At 37.2% G+C, this 16,812-nt stretch overlaps 1 protein-coding gene across 2 annotated transcripts in view; it reads left to right on the top strand.

The window, feature by feature from the left end:
* LOC126354126 (26S proteasome non-ATPase regulatory subunit 2-like) overlaps positions 1-16,812 on the top strand; it is a 205,048-nt gene that overhangs the window by 124,106 nt on the left and 64,130 nt on the right. For both annotated transcript variants that reach the window (XM_050003522.1, XM_050003523.1), the window contains exons 10-11: positions 1,606-1,732; positions 5,764-6,015. In XM_050003522.1, the coding sequence (XP_049859479.1) occupies positions 1,606-1,732; positions 5,764-6,015 (379 nt within the window). The remainder of the gene's footprint in view (positions 1-1,605; positions 1,733-5,763; positions 6,016-16,812) is intronic.

Genomic DNA, 16,812 nt, shown 5'->3' with positions numbered 1-16,812 from the left:
AGGTCGGCCTGTATGCTTTTGTGCTGTACTTGTTCCTTCACTTAATAAAACATTCTTGGGTTTCAAGCTGCATCAAGTGCTTTACTGCCCACGAGGTTTCAGCAGAGATCTCCTCTGCAGTTGCCAAGTGGGTAACTATCGGGTGGTTGTCATTGCCATGCTTATATAGCGTCACTGTCGCTTGAGACGTTGCTCGTGACGTCACTGGTGCTCGGTCCTGCACCATATATGGTAATGTTTTGGCCACTCGACCGCCAGGTTTGCTTCAGCTCCATCAACACTGGATCCCATTCTGTACTCAGCTGCAGTCCACTGTCTCTATTGAAGGTGTTTTCAGGAATTCTTATCTCTGTGGCCTCGTTTATCATGCTATCCCAGAAGTCATTAGTGCATTTAATGATAGACATCTCATCGAATGCAATTCGGTGTCCATTGCCCAGAGCATGGGATCCAGTACTGAGGGAGCTGAAGGGGGCCCAGTAGTCACCTGGCCAAAACATTACCATATATGGCACCAGTGACGTCATGAGCGACAGAGCGGCTATATAAGCACAGCAATGACAACCACACAACAGTCACCCACTTGACAATGCTGAGGAGATCTCTGTGGTAAGCTTGTGGGCAACAAACCATTTAATGTGGCTTGAAACCTAAAAATGTTTTATTAACAGATATCGCTGTGAAAGCATGCATTCATACATGTCCCTTCACATTTCCACGTCACTATCACATTGGAAATGTGGACCTAGGGATGTTTAGGAGTGTGGATATCTTGCATACAGACATATGACACTAGTGACTCCCAATCATCTGACCATGTTCGAAGTCCGTGAGTTGCACGGAGCACCCTATTCTGCTCTCTCATGATGTCTAATAACTACTGAGGTTGCCGATATGGAGTACCTGGCAGTAGGTGGTAGCACAATGCACCTAATATGAAAAACGTATGTTTTTGGAGATGTCCGGATACTTTTGATCATATAGAGTAAAAGTGAATTTTATCATATATCTTGTAAATAGTACAGCAGTATCTTAAAAACAACAGTCTTAGCTTACCCAAAAGGAAAGATTTTGGGGCATCATAATTATTTTGACTCATGCTGTTAAACAGATTGGCACAAAAAGGCTCATCTTTGATCTTCTTGACTCAGTTTACATGCTTGAACATTCTCATCCTTGTGATGTGTGTGTGTACTTGTGTGTGTTTCAGAGAGAGAGAGAAAGAGAGAGAGAGAGAGAGAGAGAACTGACATATTTTTGTGAGTACCCCTGATATTCATGCGTCTTACTGTTACATTGTATATCATTCATTTATCCTTCTCTGCTTTATAAATCTGTTTTTATTTCCTTGTAAAATTTGTGCTGTTATTTATCTGAATCTGTACTGTACTGTAAACTTAGTACATAAAGCTTTTTGTTTGTCTGTAACAGTCCCACACCCAGTATATAATGTAGATTATACTTCCCACACTATAGAAAAAAATGGTAAAAAATGTGGACTGGAACACACCCTTCACTGACATTGCTTCCTAAAAAAATTTCCCCATTGATAATTTAATCTAATTTCTTTTTCTAATTTAATTGTTTACATTGCTCTTTGTGCAGTCTGGAGCTCTCTTAGCCTTGGGAGTTGTTAACTGTGGTGTAAGAAATGAATGTGAACCTGCAAAAGCACTGCTGATGGATTATGTTTTACATGACAGCAATATACTGCGTATTGGATCAGTTCTAGGTGATTATCAAATTCATTTACATTCTCCTATTTATCATAAAATATAAAACAATTTTTACCAAAGTAACTATAGCAATATTTTTGAAAAATTTGGAGAGCCAAAACAAAGTTAATGTAATTGCAGAGAAGAATGTTTTGTTTCCTGGCTGTAATAATGAAGTTGCACATGCTTATGAGGAATTAATGTGAAAAAAGAAAAAGACAGCCTAAAATTATACTGTATAATGATCAGATTATCACTTCATATATATTTAGTACTGTAACACTTAAGAGCAAGAGAATGAAAAGTAATCGATGTTTGTAAACAGTGGAAATTGGCTGTATCAGATATCATGTTTCATTGTATTGCACCAAAATAATTATAAAAAATGTGTGGTTCTTACTAATAAATAACTTGTCAGCATCTCAACAGATTTATGATATATGGCAAAAAATTTTGCCGCTATATGGTAGACAGCAGCACAATCATGTGAAGTAACATTGTTTTTCTGTAGAAATTAGTGAATCTGTTTCACAGCCTCATGTATAATTGACTTGTTCCATATCCATGAAATTCTCTTGTATACTGGATCAACAGAACATGAATTAATTAATAAATATAGAGAAAGTGGTAGTATAGACCATTATGATGAGAAAATACTGTATGAATATATATTCATTTCTCAATGGTTTCCAAGGAACAGCAATTTAAAACTTGTGTCATTAGCAGTGTTGGGCAGTTAAATGTGTACATTATTTGTATTGATATTTGTTGACCACTTGCATAAAGGAATGACATGGCAGATTGTACTGTTATAACCTCACTGAGTTAAAAAAATTAAGTTACTTAATAGTGCAGTTTGTATTCCATTCTCTAATGCCAGCAATGATCATACAGAAACATCCATTTTATGATGAAAAATCTGCTTATATAGATGAGAGGGCCATTGAAAGTGCTATACAGTCATGTGTATGTCTACAGTAACTGCAGTAAGACTGTGAGGTCATCTGTTTAAGAATGTAAATGGCAGTTTCTTGTGTGAAGAAGACTAGAAAGAGCAGTGTTTCCTGTGATTTCCAACTTTAGTGTGAATATGAATTTCTCACAGTATGATTGTTATATTTGAATACCAAATCAACATAATTTAAATCATAGAAAACACTGTGCTAGCTATTGAATGTTGCTCAAAAAATGTCTGTGGAAGATTTTTTGCACAACTAGGCATTTCAAAAATTGCTAGCATTTGTGCCAATTTCTGTATGCAGAGAATTCCAGCTAGATGGCATTTTAAGTCTGGGTAATTAACAATGATGGATTGATTGAACACATTATGTTTATGAGTAAACTAGTGTTTGCCCTCTGTGGAGCCAACAGAAGTCATAACTGTGATATGAGAAGATGAAAATTGTAATATGAAATATAACAACAGAGTGGATAATAATTTTCAGTCTCGTTTTCCAATTATGATCTAGTGTATTCTTATTTACAACAGAGTCATGAATCCAGGTTTTTAATGACCAATCTTAGTGAAGCGGAATATCTGCAGTTTCTTTTGAGAACTTTTGCTGGGTTACTTAAAAAATGCTCTTATCACAGATAGAGCTGGAATTTACTAGCAATAAAAGAATAAAGCATATACAGAAAAATTCACAAGAAAGTATTCATGTGATTACAGTAATGACTTTATTTTGGAAATCTGAATATAGACTGAAAGATTAGCTCTCACAATATCTATGGACATTCACAGACATTTGGTGTGGGCTCCATTTGTGACATGCCAGATGTACATTCGATGCTGTATTTTGCCAGACCCAATACAATGTAACTTGATCAATAAATCTAGGTTAGCTGCTATCACTCCTGTGGAAAATAGGGGTTTGTAAACCATGCTCTTCACACATTCCCAAAAGAAAAAAAAAAACATTGGTGTTGGGTCAGGTCATCCAGGAGGTCACAAAAAGAACAACTCATCATTTGACCCAACATGACCAGTCCAGCACTGAGGAAGATTGTCACTGAGGTGACTGCATACAAGGTTAGAGCAATGTGGAAGGGCTTGGGCCTGGTGCTAAATGAGGCAGCAACCATAGAGAAAGCATATCGAAATAGGTTGTGTCTGTAATGGTAGAATCTGTGAAGAAAAGAGGACCAGTTACTCCGCAATTGGTTATTCCAAAGAAAAATTCAGTTTTGAGACTTACGTTCATGTTCCAGAGAGGCATTTGTATTTTTTGTACTCTGTATTCTCAAATTATGCTTGTTCACTTTGTCACTTAAGTGAAGTGTTGCTTCGTCAGAGAACACAATCCTGTCTGTGAAACCATCCACCTTTATTTGTGCTTGAAAATCACCGCATAACTGTCTCAGTTATTATTTATAGTATAGTTTTAGGGCCTGGAAATTAGAATTCTATAAGTCTTGAACTGTAGACACTTGCACAACACCATTGATCTGGCACAATGTGTGGATTTTCTGGGGCTTGTACAAATGTTTCTATCTTTGCATTCACAACTGATGGCCATCCTGTGGTTTTCTTCTAGCATATGAATCCTGTTTCCTCAAATTTCTTTGCCCAGCTAGCAATGTTGTACCAGTGAAGTAGCACTTTACCAAACTTGATCTGAAAATTCTTCAAGCAACGATTATTGATGATGATTTCGTGTAATCTATAACGTGACACCAGTGATGGACAACAGCAGTGACTTTCCATTGTTTCATTGTTGCCAACCTAAACTGTGTGAGTTGATGTTTCAGTCTATATGTGTATTTCTAAAATAAAGTAATTACTGTAGTCACAAGAATATTTTCTTTTTGTGCCATTCATATTGAATCAGCCTGTATTTACATCATGGTTTCTATTCAGAATGATCCATAATTCATCTCTTAACATTCATCCATTAAACCTTTCAAAACGTAGGTGTATCAGTGCTTTGTTACTCCCAATACAGCAAGGAAAGTTATGGCAGAATGTAAATAATTTAGGAGTAAAAGGAGCAGCAGCAGCAGAGGTTTTGAGTCCTCGACAATCATACAAAAAAGAATGAAAACTTTGCTAGCTTTCAGAAGAAATCCTTTGAGGAGTTAGAGTACTAATACACAAAGATGCACATGCATATGCGCAAACACACACACACACACACACACACACACACACACACACACACACACACACAACTAGCACGTGTGTGTGTGTGTACACCTAGACAACCATGGGTTGATTTTAAGTGATCGATATATTGTGAGATGCCAAGTCTTCACTCTTCCCTGTAGTAACAGTTAGCTTCTTTTCTGAATTTCCTGGTCACTGTCTTGTTCTCTCTTGATGTTGTGGTCCTGCTATGCAGTGTCACATATCTGACCACTGACTTTTTTTTCCAATTGCAGAGGAGAGAGAGCTATAAGAGAGCTTCTGCAATCAAACAACTCACTACAAAATCACAAAACACAGTTTCCATAATTCTTCTGTATTCAGATAAGTTCTCAATTCACAACAACAGATAATTAATAAAGCTTTTCAGGCAACATGTTCATCCATGATGTTTCAGTGCTCGACCAAAATCATAAGTTTGTACTTAAGAGAGCATGTCACAGAGTGTATATAACAATATTCTTTTTTGATTAGTACTTGACCATTGTCATCAGGCCACTTTCTTCTTTGAAGAACACAGCACCCCCAAGGCAGGACTGCAAAGTGCAAGTGACCCCTCACTGGCCAGTCCAAATTATTTATTGCTCATCACTTCCTGTGCTGTACTCACATTTTTCTTTCTCATATCTGCACATGAGTTCCAACAAACTCAGACACAGTAGATGCTCTTTACATGACTACTAATTAAAACTAGTCAAAGGAAAGTGAGGCATGTTGTTCTCTTCACAGCAACATGTAGCACTCCAGAGTGTGTGTGTGTGTGTGTGTGTGTGTGTGTGTGTGTGTGTGTGTGTGTGTGTGTGTGTGTGTCTAAGATAATGACATTTTCAAGAATGTGAAATGTGTCTTGACTTCAGGAACATAAATAATATTGCTTGTGTATACTAACATTTTTGTCAACAGGTCTTGGGTTAGCATATGCTGGCTCGAATCGTGATGATATTTTGGAATTACTGTTGGTTGCTCTGGCAGATGAGAACTCCAGTCCTGAAGTGGTTGGTCTAGCTGCTGCAGCTTGTGGTCTCATTGCTGTAGGTACTTGCAATGACACTGTTGTCAGTGCAATTGTTCATCGTTTGCTCCATATGTCAACAATATTGAAAGCTAGCACATATGCTCGTTTTTTACCACTGGGCCTTGGTCTCTGTTTTCTTGGTAAGTGAAAATAATTAAATATATTTTTAATAATATTTCCCCATCATCAGTGGGTTCCCTTTATTTTTCTGTCAGATGTTTGTACCTGTAGACACTACCGATATTCCACCTCCCTAATTGTAAACATTGTCCGGGAATGCCCTCTCATAATTTTATAGTTTTTGCAAATGAATTTTCCTTTTAACAAGATATACACCTAAATATCACACACTAACGAAACAGAAAGGGTAGATTGCTATTCACCATGTAGAGGAGATGCTGAGTGACTGACAGACACAGTGAAGTACGCTACTAAAATAGAAATCATCTTTATTATGCCTGTCTGCAATTCAGCACTTTCTCTATGTGGTGAGTACCAGCCTATCCTTTCCATATTGTTGTTGTACCATCCAGGACGTCCACATCACATACTTTTGCTTACATAACTTCTTTCATCTGCAGTACAGTTGATATTTTTGTATAATAAACATAATTGACTAAGATTGAAACTTCTTGGCAGACTCATACTGTATGCTGAATCAGGACCTGAGTTGAGAAGTTTGCTTTTCAGGGGCAATACAAATACCAGTTGAGGTATGCAAGCACAACACACATTCAAATCTTAAATCGAGCCAGCAGCTATATTCCTTTTCCAAACTTCACATTTTTCATCTGTCAAGAAGTTTCAAAACAGTAACATACTAGTTAGTTAGTTAATTATTGTAGAGTGAAATATTCATTCTGGAATAACAAAATTAATTATAATAATGTTTTATACAAGATAAAATGCTGTTTTATATATGCACAAGTAACAATTATTGTGATTTTGAGACACAATTGATACCATGTAGGTCTTTTTAATGTACAGTACATACATTTTTTGTTCCTAATTTTTATTCCATATAGGTACATTCTTGATTATTTTGTTATTGAGAAACAGTACTTAAAAATACCTATTACTCCATATGGCAGTTTTACCATTGTACATTTTTAGTTTGCATGAAATTTTGAAAGGTTATTGACAAAAAGTTTGTCTCCCTTCTGACTCACAGCAGGTGGGCCCCTTTCAGCCTCATGTCTGAGTGATTTGCCATTCCTTTTTAACCTTCCCAAATTGATCTTTCTTTACTCTCTGAAGAAGGAACTATGAATTCCAAAAGCTAGAATACTTTCTTGTAATTTTGTATGTCTATAGTCAGTACTAAGAATATTGCCTCCTGAAGTAAGTACTGTCCAGCAATCCTATCCTATCTTTTAATAGTTTTTAAAACAGTTTCTTTAGAAGCACACCTTTAACAAAGGGAGTATTAGTACAGTTTTAGCCTGCTGTTTCATTTTCCATTTCAGTATTTGATTTTTCGTCCTCATGGCCCTTTACTACTGGACTCAGCGATTGATCACTTTATACTTAAGGAATAAGACTAGTGAAAACACATCTAAAAAATGGCCTTACTCTTTGATTATTTGACCAATTCTTGAGGACTGGTTGTAATCTAGAACTGTACTTAGATTTGATAGCTAAAAGAGACTAGATATGGTTACTAGAAGAGACAGAGAAGATCCAAAGAAGAGTGACACTTTCATCATGGGGTTGATTTAGCATGCATGTAAACATTATGTTGTGCTCATCATAATCCAGTGGCAGATGCTGCAAGACAGGCATTTATCATACACGCATCAGAAAAAGTTTTGTACCACACCAGTTCCCAGAACTCCTAAAGATAGATGTTGACTGTGGATATTGTATCACAGACACAGTCCCTTTGAATGTTCAGAGATATCACTAAACCCACACAAAGATGTAAACAACAATGTGTGAGCAATGCCTATTAGATGGACGGGGTCTGACAACCAATCAGTTCCAGTCATTCCACCAGGAGATACATGCCTCATGTTGTCTGTAGTTCAACCATGCCTAGACAGTCAGTACCATGGTTCAATCACATCTGCATTTTTACTTTGTACCAGGAAGGGCTCTCAACAAGGGAAGTGTGTAGGCATCTCAGTGTGAACCAAAACAATATTGTTCAGACATAGTGGAGATACAGAGAGACAGGAACTATCAAAGATATGCCTCGCCCAGGCCACCCAAGGGCTACTACTGCAGTAGATGACCACTACCTACGTATTATGGCTCAGAGAAACCCTGACAGGAATGCCACCATGTTGAATAATGCTTTTCATGTAACCACAGGATGTCATGTTACGACTCACACTGTGTGCAATACGCTGAATGATACGTAACTTTACTCCCAATGTCCATGGTGAAGTCCATATTTGCAGCACGGTACAGATGGGCCCAACAACATGCCGAATGGACCACTCAGGATTGGGATCACATTCTCTTCACTGATGAGTTGCATATGCCTGCAACCAGACAATTGTCAGATACATGTTTGGAGGCAACCCTATCAGGTTGAATGCCTTATACACACTGTCCAGCGATTGAAGCAAGATGGAGGTCCCCTGCTGATTTGGAGTGGCATTATGTGGGACCAACACACATCGCTGGTGGTCGTGGAAGGCACCATAATGGCTGTAAAATACGTGAGTGCCGTCCTCTGACCAATAGTGCAACCATATCCGAAGCATATTGGCAAGGCATTTGTCTTCATGCATGACAACCCGTGCCCCCATCATGCACATCTTGTGAATGACTTCCTTCAGAATAATGACATTACTTGACTAGAGTGGCCAGCATGTTCTCCAGACATGAACCCTATCAAACAAGCCTGGGATAGATTGAAAAGGGCTGTTTATGGACAATGTGACCCATCAACCACTGTGAGGCCTCTATGCCAAATCGCATTGATGAACTTGTGGGTATTATGCCACTGTGAATACAGCCATACATCAATGCAAGTGGACAACTACTGGGTATTAGAGGAACCAGTGTGTACAGCAATCTGGACCACCAATTCTGAAGGTCTTGCTGTTCAGTAGTACAACAGACAGTGTGTGGTTTTCATGAGCAATAAAAAGGGTGGGAATGATGTTTATGTAGATTTCTAATCTAATTTTCTGTACAGGTTCCATAACTCTCAGAACCAAGGTGATGCGAAACCTTTTTTGATATGTGTATGTTGGTTCACTGTCAAAAGTCCAATAGCATATTTTCCCAGAGGAGTCAAGCAATGTAATACTTCATCACACATACACTTTGCGAACTTAGCAAACAAGAAAAATCAAAGAAATGAGAGATCATACAGGTTCTTACTAAGCCATTCTTCCCACATATTATTTGCAAATGAAACAGAAAAGGGGGAGGGGGATGATAGTGTATCAAAATTACCCTCCTATTTGGAGCCATATTTCAGTTTTGTAACTTCCTAGTGAAATACTGAACACAAAATTTTTACTTAAGAAATATATTTATTATTGGCACTTTGTTTCCTTGCTATCAAATCTTCACAGTCAGTAGACCACAAACAGAATTTTAGAAATGCAAGAGTTACTTATTTTCATAACATGCGAGTACATAAAAATCATGTGTGGTTCAAAGGAGTATCTGCAGGAATGCTACATATATGTGAAAGTTTCTAACTAGTTCATGAAACTTCAATTTCTAAGCCCTTCAAACTTTTTACATATTATTCGAATGAAACTTTACTAAGAACTGGAGGATAAACCTTTACTTACTATGAGAATTAAGGAAACCAACCAGGATGGATACCACTGTCCTATCTAAACATGTTGTACAACTATCCTCAAAGTAGTAAATCTTGATGGACTGCTTTATAGGGAACAAATATGGATGAAATGCTCACTAACTTGCACTGCAGACAATGTGATAAGTCAAGCTCTGCTGATTGTTGAACAGTACTGAACCAATCATGTTGATCTAAGCCTGACTAAAAAATACTCCGGTCAGCACTGAGTTAGGTGATGCAGTGCTAAGACACTGGACGTGCAGTCAGGAAGGTGGCAGTTCAGATCACTGTCTGGTCTTACACAATTAGTTTTATGTAATGTCCCTAAATTATTGATCTAAATCCCTTGGAAAGAAAATGGTTAATCTTCCTCTTTATCCTTCCTCAGTGTGAACTTGTCCTCCGTCTTTAAAGACCTCATGGTCAACAAAACATTGAACCTTAGTCTTCCTTCCTTTTGTCAGCCTACCTCTATCAAGGTTTATCACTGTTCATTGTGTCTTGGCTAACTCTTTGGTCTCTGGCAGGTTGCTGTATCATGAGCAGGTTTGTGCAAGGGCCCCACTACCATATGATGTCAGTATACGGGCATGGGTGAAATAATACTAAGATTAATGGACTGAGGAAACTCAGCCAATTGCTTTAGGTTATGGGACTACATGCCATTTGGCTAAATAGATAAAAATGTTGGCCTTAGAAACATAACTGCTTTATTTCAGAAGAACAATTTGCCAAACTGTCAGATATGAAGATAGATTAGTGCTGTTGAAAAAGGAGTTAAATTATATGTGGTTTGTCCCTGTTACTTTATACTACGCAGTATTTTGCAAAAATAAAAAATAGTTAAAAAAGAAAAATGAACAATTGCTGGATCACAGTACAGATATAGTTATTCACACGGTGAAAAAGATTGATCAACAAAATATCCACATGTATCTCATCACCACATGTGACTCATCGTCATAATCTATTAAGGTAAGGTAAAATTGTTCTCAATGTAGTTCAAATACTGTAGTTCTTTATTAGGTGTGGTCCTGTTGAATGTGACATGCCCTCACATTTATCTGATTTTCAAACTGACTTACCCAGCCACTTATAGGATGACCTACAACCAAATATGGACCTTGAACCACGATTTACTTTGATATTGTACACATACACAAATCATTGTCAGAGGTGTAAGAATCAATAAGTGGCAGCAAAAACTTATATTCAACTGGAAATGTAAACATGGAGCTGTAGTTTGTAGTATGAGACTTTCTGACTCAGTTGATTTACAAAAATAGGTACTAGAAGATTCCAAACAGAAGTTCAAAATAAGCAAAAAGATTGTCAAATGATGATTATGTGAAAATGTCATCAACAAGATGAAAGCTGTGTCTAATGCTGCAAGAAAAGGCAGTTAAAAGACAACTAAAATATCACAACCTGAAGCTCCTGATAAACTTGGGTGTATCTGCCAAAGTCATAAGAACTTTTAGATGCTATTATGGACTTACTTCAGTCGTCTTCCTAGTGATGACAGCATTCCAAAAGCATGCCCTCCCTCACTGCTGTTTTTTAAATTAAAATAAAAAAATATTCACAGTAGTAAAAACCCTTATGACACCTGCAGTTTTTCATTAGCAGACTTTATCTTACAGAAAAATTGTAGAAACTGCAGCTGCTGAATTTGAGAGAGTTGAAAATGTATATGCTCATTCTTTGAAACAGGTAACATAACTTTTTTTTATAGAGACAATTAAAGAAGATATTGAGGCTGCTTCTTTGGCCAACAACAGTAGACTTCAGAGAAAATTTAAAAAGTGGACCAAAGTGAAGTCTAAAAAATGCCAACACAAATTCAATATATTTCTCAATAATTTTGTATTTATTTATGAAAACAATGTGCCTCAAAAATAAGAGTGTCTGCAGACGTAGATGGAACATCTGTGAAGTAACTAGACTCAGAAATGGTCCCAAAAAACGGTGGCCATGATTTTCCATTGTGAAGGTTCTTGTTTGAATTTTCACAGTTTCATTGGGGCGTTTGAATTATGCCTCTCTTTGGATTGACATTTATTCTCTGGAATGTAGTGTGCAATCCATGTTTCATCATTGGTCTCAATGTGACTGAAAAACCTATCACCATCCTTGTGATAGGGCTCCAAAACTGGCAAAGAATGTGCCATTTGCTTTGTTTTGTGTTCTTGTGTCAACATTTTTACCACCCATCTCACATTTTTTGTTGTGAAGTTTGTCAGCAATGATGTGATAAACTAGTGATCTTGAAACTTGTGATTGTGAAAATTTCTGATGCAGCTCATCAATGGTGAAGGGCAAGTTTTGGCGAATTGCCTCATCAACTTTTTGTGTCATGCACATTTCCATCATTCATTACACCTGCACCATAAACTTCAACCTGCTGACAGTGAATTTCTGCAGGATGAACTTGTTTTGCACTTAAGAACCAAATAAATGAGTGCACTTCACAATCAGCAGGATTACTGATTGACATGGTGGTAAACCAAGCCATATAACAATGACGTCACATGAAAGGGTGTGCATACATGATGCGCTATCAGTTCTTACTTTAAAAGTGACCATCTTAATTTTCATTAGCTTAAAATATGGCTGTTGCCAAGGTGATGAACATAACATGAATACATTGCAAAGTATGTCACATCATTATACTACTTCCCTATCACACCATAAGTTGCACTTAGTAGTCACTATGTAGTGGATTCCACTTTGTCATTAAAGTTTCAATCTCTCTTATGTTTACTCTCTCTGTAATTTTGCCGCTCTTGAACCAAGTATTTAAATTTTGTAGTGCTTTCCCTTGGTAAGATATTCCAGTCATTTAGTTCTCTACTGGCATTCCAGACTGTTATTCCAGATTATGTATTTATTTTATAATGATGGTTTTTTCTTCTCTTACATAATTTATTTGTAGCTAGCCTTTGTCTTGTGTCTTACCATATGTCGTTATCCATGTAGACTTGGCATATTCTCCCAATTTGGACTCTTTTTCTTTCTTTCTGGAAATTTGTCCTTTTGAAATCTCACCATAATTTTCATGATACTTGTACTTCTGTAGTCCAACAATACGCATCTTCTGCAACACACTTCATTGTGGTTCGCAGAGTAAATGTATGTAAGTATGTAGACATCTGACTGGCTTCTTTGCGCTCCTTCTATCTGTTTTGAAAGATATTTATGCAAGGATCCTTTATCCCTGCAAGATATTCCTACTGAGGTCTAAAAAGTGACTAGTAGGCTTAATCTTACAGACATTAACTTGTGCCCTCTTACATACACTTGTTTGTACCCTCATTAACAAGTGCAGGAACTTAAGATATTTACTACATCACCTACATGTAGCCCTAGTGTAGTTTCTCAGCATCCAGTGTCACATCTAGGTTATGGCATTGTCCCTCTACTCTGATGTTGTCTGGCCATATTTTATGCTCATGTTTATGTTAGTCCTGTTGTATATGAAGGTTATTAGTTGACTCTTCTTTGCATTTCCAGTTATTTGTCCCAGTACAGCTTCTGATGATGAGTTCTGTCTTTCTGCTGTTACTTGCAATGTTTTCAATTTTTGTTTCCTTTGACACTACTACTGGCATTATCAAAGTCTTATTTCTTATTGTACTCCATTCCCACAGTCATTTATATAAATAGGTAAAATTAATAGCTCTAATTTACAGCCTTATAGTGAATCACTCTCTGTCATCACTACTTGTAATGCAAGACCCACCTCCCTTACTCTGTGTTGTCAATATGGTGACGCCCAGTTTACTTATCTTGCATCAAGTCCCAGCACTCATAATTTTGTGAAAAGTCCCATGTTATCTGCCCAATCAAAAGTTTGGTAGAGATTAACAGCTGCACAGTCAAGTTATACTTCTCTGTCAACGAGTTCCGATAAATCCCACTTTAAACCTGCTAAATGTGATACACATGAAAACCATATGCTGAATAAACTCTGACTTTTACAGCTTCATCTTGTATCTAGATTTCTACAATCTTACCAAGTGGAAACATAGAGATAGAGATGTTCGAAGTCTCATCTGCCAGTGCCATGTGTATGGAATCCAGTGATGATAAGAGTACGTATGTTGGGGAAAGAATCAGTGAAGTGCACCACTTTTCTCCTGGTGTCAGCTGCTTATTATTCACATTTCACCTCTGTACAAGCCTCGCTCCAAACAATTACCTTCTGGAAAAGACTTCCTGATACTTAAATTTATATGTGGTGGTCTGTCTGATGTTTTGATTGAAAATATTGTACATCAGTAGATGGTATGGGCTTCGAAGACTGTCTTGTTGTTACTGGGTTCACAAATTGCCTTTACTGCAATGAGACAAATGAGCCACAAGAACTTTAGATGACTATTATGACTGTTGCTGGCAGGGTCATAAGTAGCACTGATGGAAGAAAGTGCTAGCCCACTATATCACATGAAATTAACAGCACAGCAAGCCACTTTTCTTCTCTTTTCATGAGGCATCTAGGAACATATAATCAACAGTTCAATGATAAAGACACTGCTATTCCACCTGGGCTTTCTTAGGTTACTGCCAAATTGTTGTTCACTGATTTATGTTAACTTTACATGTAAGTTCTGGTTGTAAGCTGGCTCACAAGTTTTGCTATTATTTTGTTTGCTCTTTTTCATCTTGATTTGATTAAAACCTCTTCATTAATTAGCTGACCTGCCCATCTAATGCTTAGCATTCTCCTCAGCACCACTTTTTCAAAAGCTTCCATTCTCTCCTTGTGTCACCTGCTTATTGCTGACATTTCACTTCTGTGCAAGGCTACACTCCAAACAAATACCTTCTGAAAAAAACTTCCTAATACTTAAATTTATATGTGATGTTAACAAATTTCTTTGTGGTTCATTCTGGTGTTTTGATTGGAAGTAGTGAACATCAGTTGACTGGTATGGGCACTGATGGCTGTCTCACAGTTACTGGGTTCACAAATGGCATTTGCTGCAGGTAAAGAATGTGACCACAAAACTTGTGATGGCATTATAATACCAAACAACACAATTGTAATAATTGATATTTTCCCAAATGGTGCAATCTCCCCATCTAGTATTGTACTACCTGTGTAATTACAAAATTTAATGCTGATCATATAAAAATATTTGGAAAAGGTATAAATGTAACTGTCTTAGATCTAAGTAGAATGACCAGGGAATGTTATATGAGACTTACCCTTCATTTCAATAACAGAGACAACAAATAAGTGACGAGGTTATCCCAGCAGTTGTTGTCATGCATGGCACATCTTCCAGTAGAACAAATCTGACTGTAATTTTTGACCACTCAATTTTTTTTCAGCTTTGTATACTTGCTTGTGCATATTTATGTATATCTCATCAATTGTAAAGCAGCAAATGCACCAAGTACCAGTACCAGACTTAACTGTTGAATAGAAAAATGGAATGCATATGCTCTTCAGGTTTAGGAATACAGCATGATTAGGATTGTTGTTGTACATTGGACCAATAGATGATGAACTGCATGTTAGTTTCTAATAGACCACTGGAAATGCAAGGTGTGACTATAAAGTAATGAGACTGATTTTATTTGCAAGATGTGGCAACCCTGCAGGCTTGCGTAGGCACAATATCTTTGGCGTTGGTCTAAAAGCTGCTTCTAGTCCAAGTGGCACATCTATGCAACTGCTCAGTTGTGAGTTGTGCTGTAATAAGTTAACACATGTTTGTGTCTCTTGTCACAGAAATGGAAGTGCATAATATTGCACAATGGTATGCAATTTCTTTTTGCGTTAAATTGGGTGAAAACGCAATGACTACTTACAGTGAGCTTCAGGAGGCTTTTGGAGAGGAGGTTATGTTAAGAGCTCAAATTTTTCATTGGCATAAAATGTTTAGTAACTGCAGAACAAATGTTGAAGATGAATACTGCAGTGGACGACCATCAACCTCACGGACGGATGTCAACATGGTCAGGGTCCGTGAACTCATACAATCTGACCGAAGATTAGCCATGAAAATAATTGCAGAAGATTTGAACATCAGTCGAGAAATGGTTTGTCTAATAATAACTGAAGATCTTAGTATGAGAAAGATTCGTGCAAAAATGGTTCCCAAAAATCTCACACCACAACAGTGAGAAACACGGAATAATGTGGCTGCCGATCTATTAGAGCAAATGGAAATCAATCCAGAAATGTTGAGCCATGTTATCACTGGTGATGAAAGTTGGGTTTTTCAGTATGATCCAGACACAAAACTCCAAAGTTTGCAATGGTGCTCAAAGGGATAACCCAGACCAAAAAAAGCTCACATGTCAAAGTCAAAAGTGAAATGCATGCTTGTGTGCTTCTTGGATTCCAAGGGAATTATTCATAAAGAGTGGGTACCTCCTGGACAAACAATTAACCAATATTACTACAAAGAAATTTTAGAAAGACTTCGTAAAAGAGTTCTTCTCATCCATGCCAACATTGCTGATAATTGGATTCTGCATCATGATAATGCGCCATCCCAGTACAGCTCTGTCAGTACAGCAATTTTTAACCTCAAAATAAATTTCAGTATTACCACAGTCACCTTATTCACCACATATTTTCTATTTCCAAGAGTCAAAATGTCGATCAAGGGACACCATTTTCAAACAACACAAGATGTCCAGAAAGCTGTGATGAGGGTCTTGGAGGATATTGCAAAAGATGAGTTCCAGAAATGTTACCATAAATGGCACAAGCACAGGGAAAAGTGTGTGCAATCAGAAGGGAACTACTTTGAAGGATACAACACTAAACTTGACTAAAATGGTAAGCAACTTTGTTTTTACATCAGTCTCATTACTTTATTGTCGCAGCTCGTAGTCATACCTCCTGTCATTTTTAATGTTATCTCATATTAGGCTGCAGTGTTAACTCTGTTGAAATTTGAATGTTTTGTGTTACATTAATTCATTCTCCAATTGCATTACCTGACATCATCCTTCTGTTTGGTTGCTCTGTTTAATCCCTGGGCTTCTTGCCTTCTCTTGATACATACTATTCATAAAAGCAAAATTAGACTTTTCATAACAAAAGACTAGACGTATGTAAGGAATGGGCATATGTAAAGTCAATGTGACATGTCCTATCAGAAATTTTATTTTTGTTGCTGCAATCATTCTAATAGAGACAGTGGTT

Source organism: Schistocerca gregaria, chromosome 3 (assembly GCF_023897955.1).
Source record: "Schistocerca gregaria isolate iqSchGreg1 chromosome 3, iqSchGreg1.2, whole genome shotgun sequence".
In the NCBI taxonomy this organism is placed as follows: domain Eukaryota; kingdom Metazoa; phylum Arthropoda; class Insecta; order Orthoptera; family Acrididae; genus Schistocerca; species Schistocerca gregaria.
This window is presented reverse-complemented; position numbering and strand designations above follow the sequence as displayed.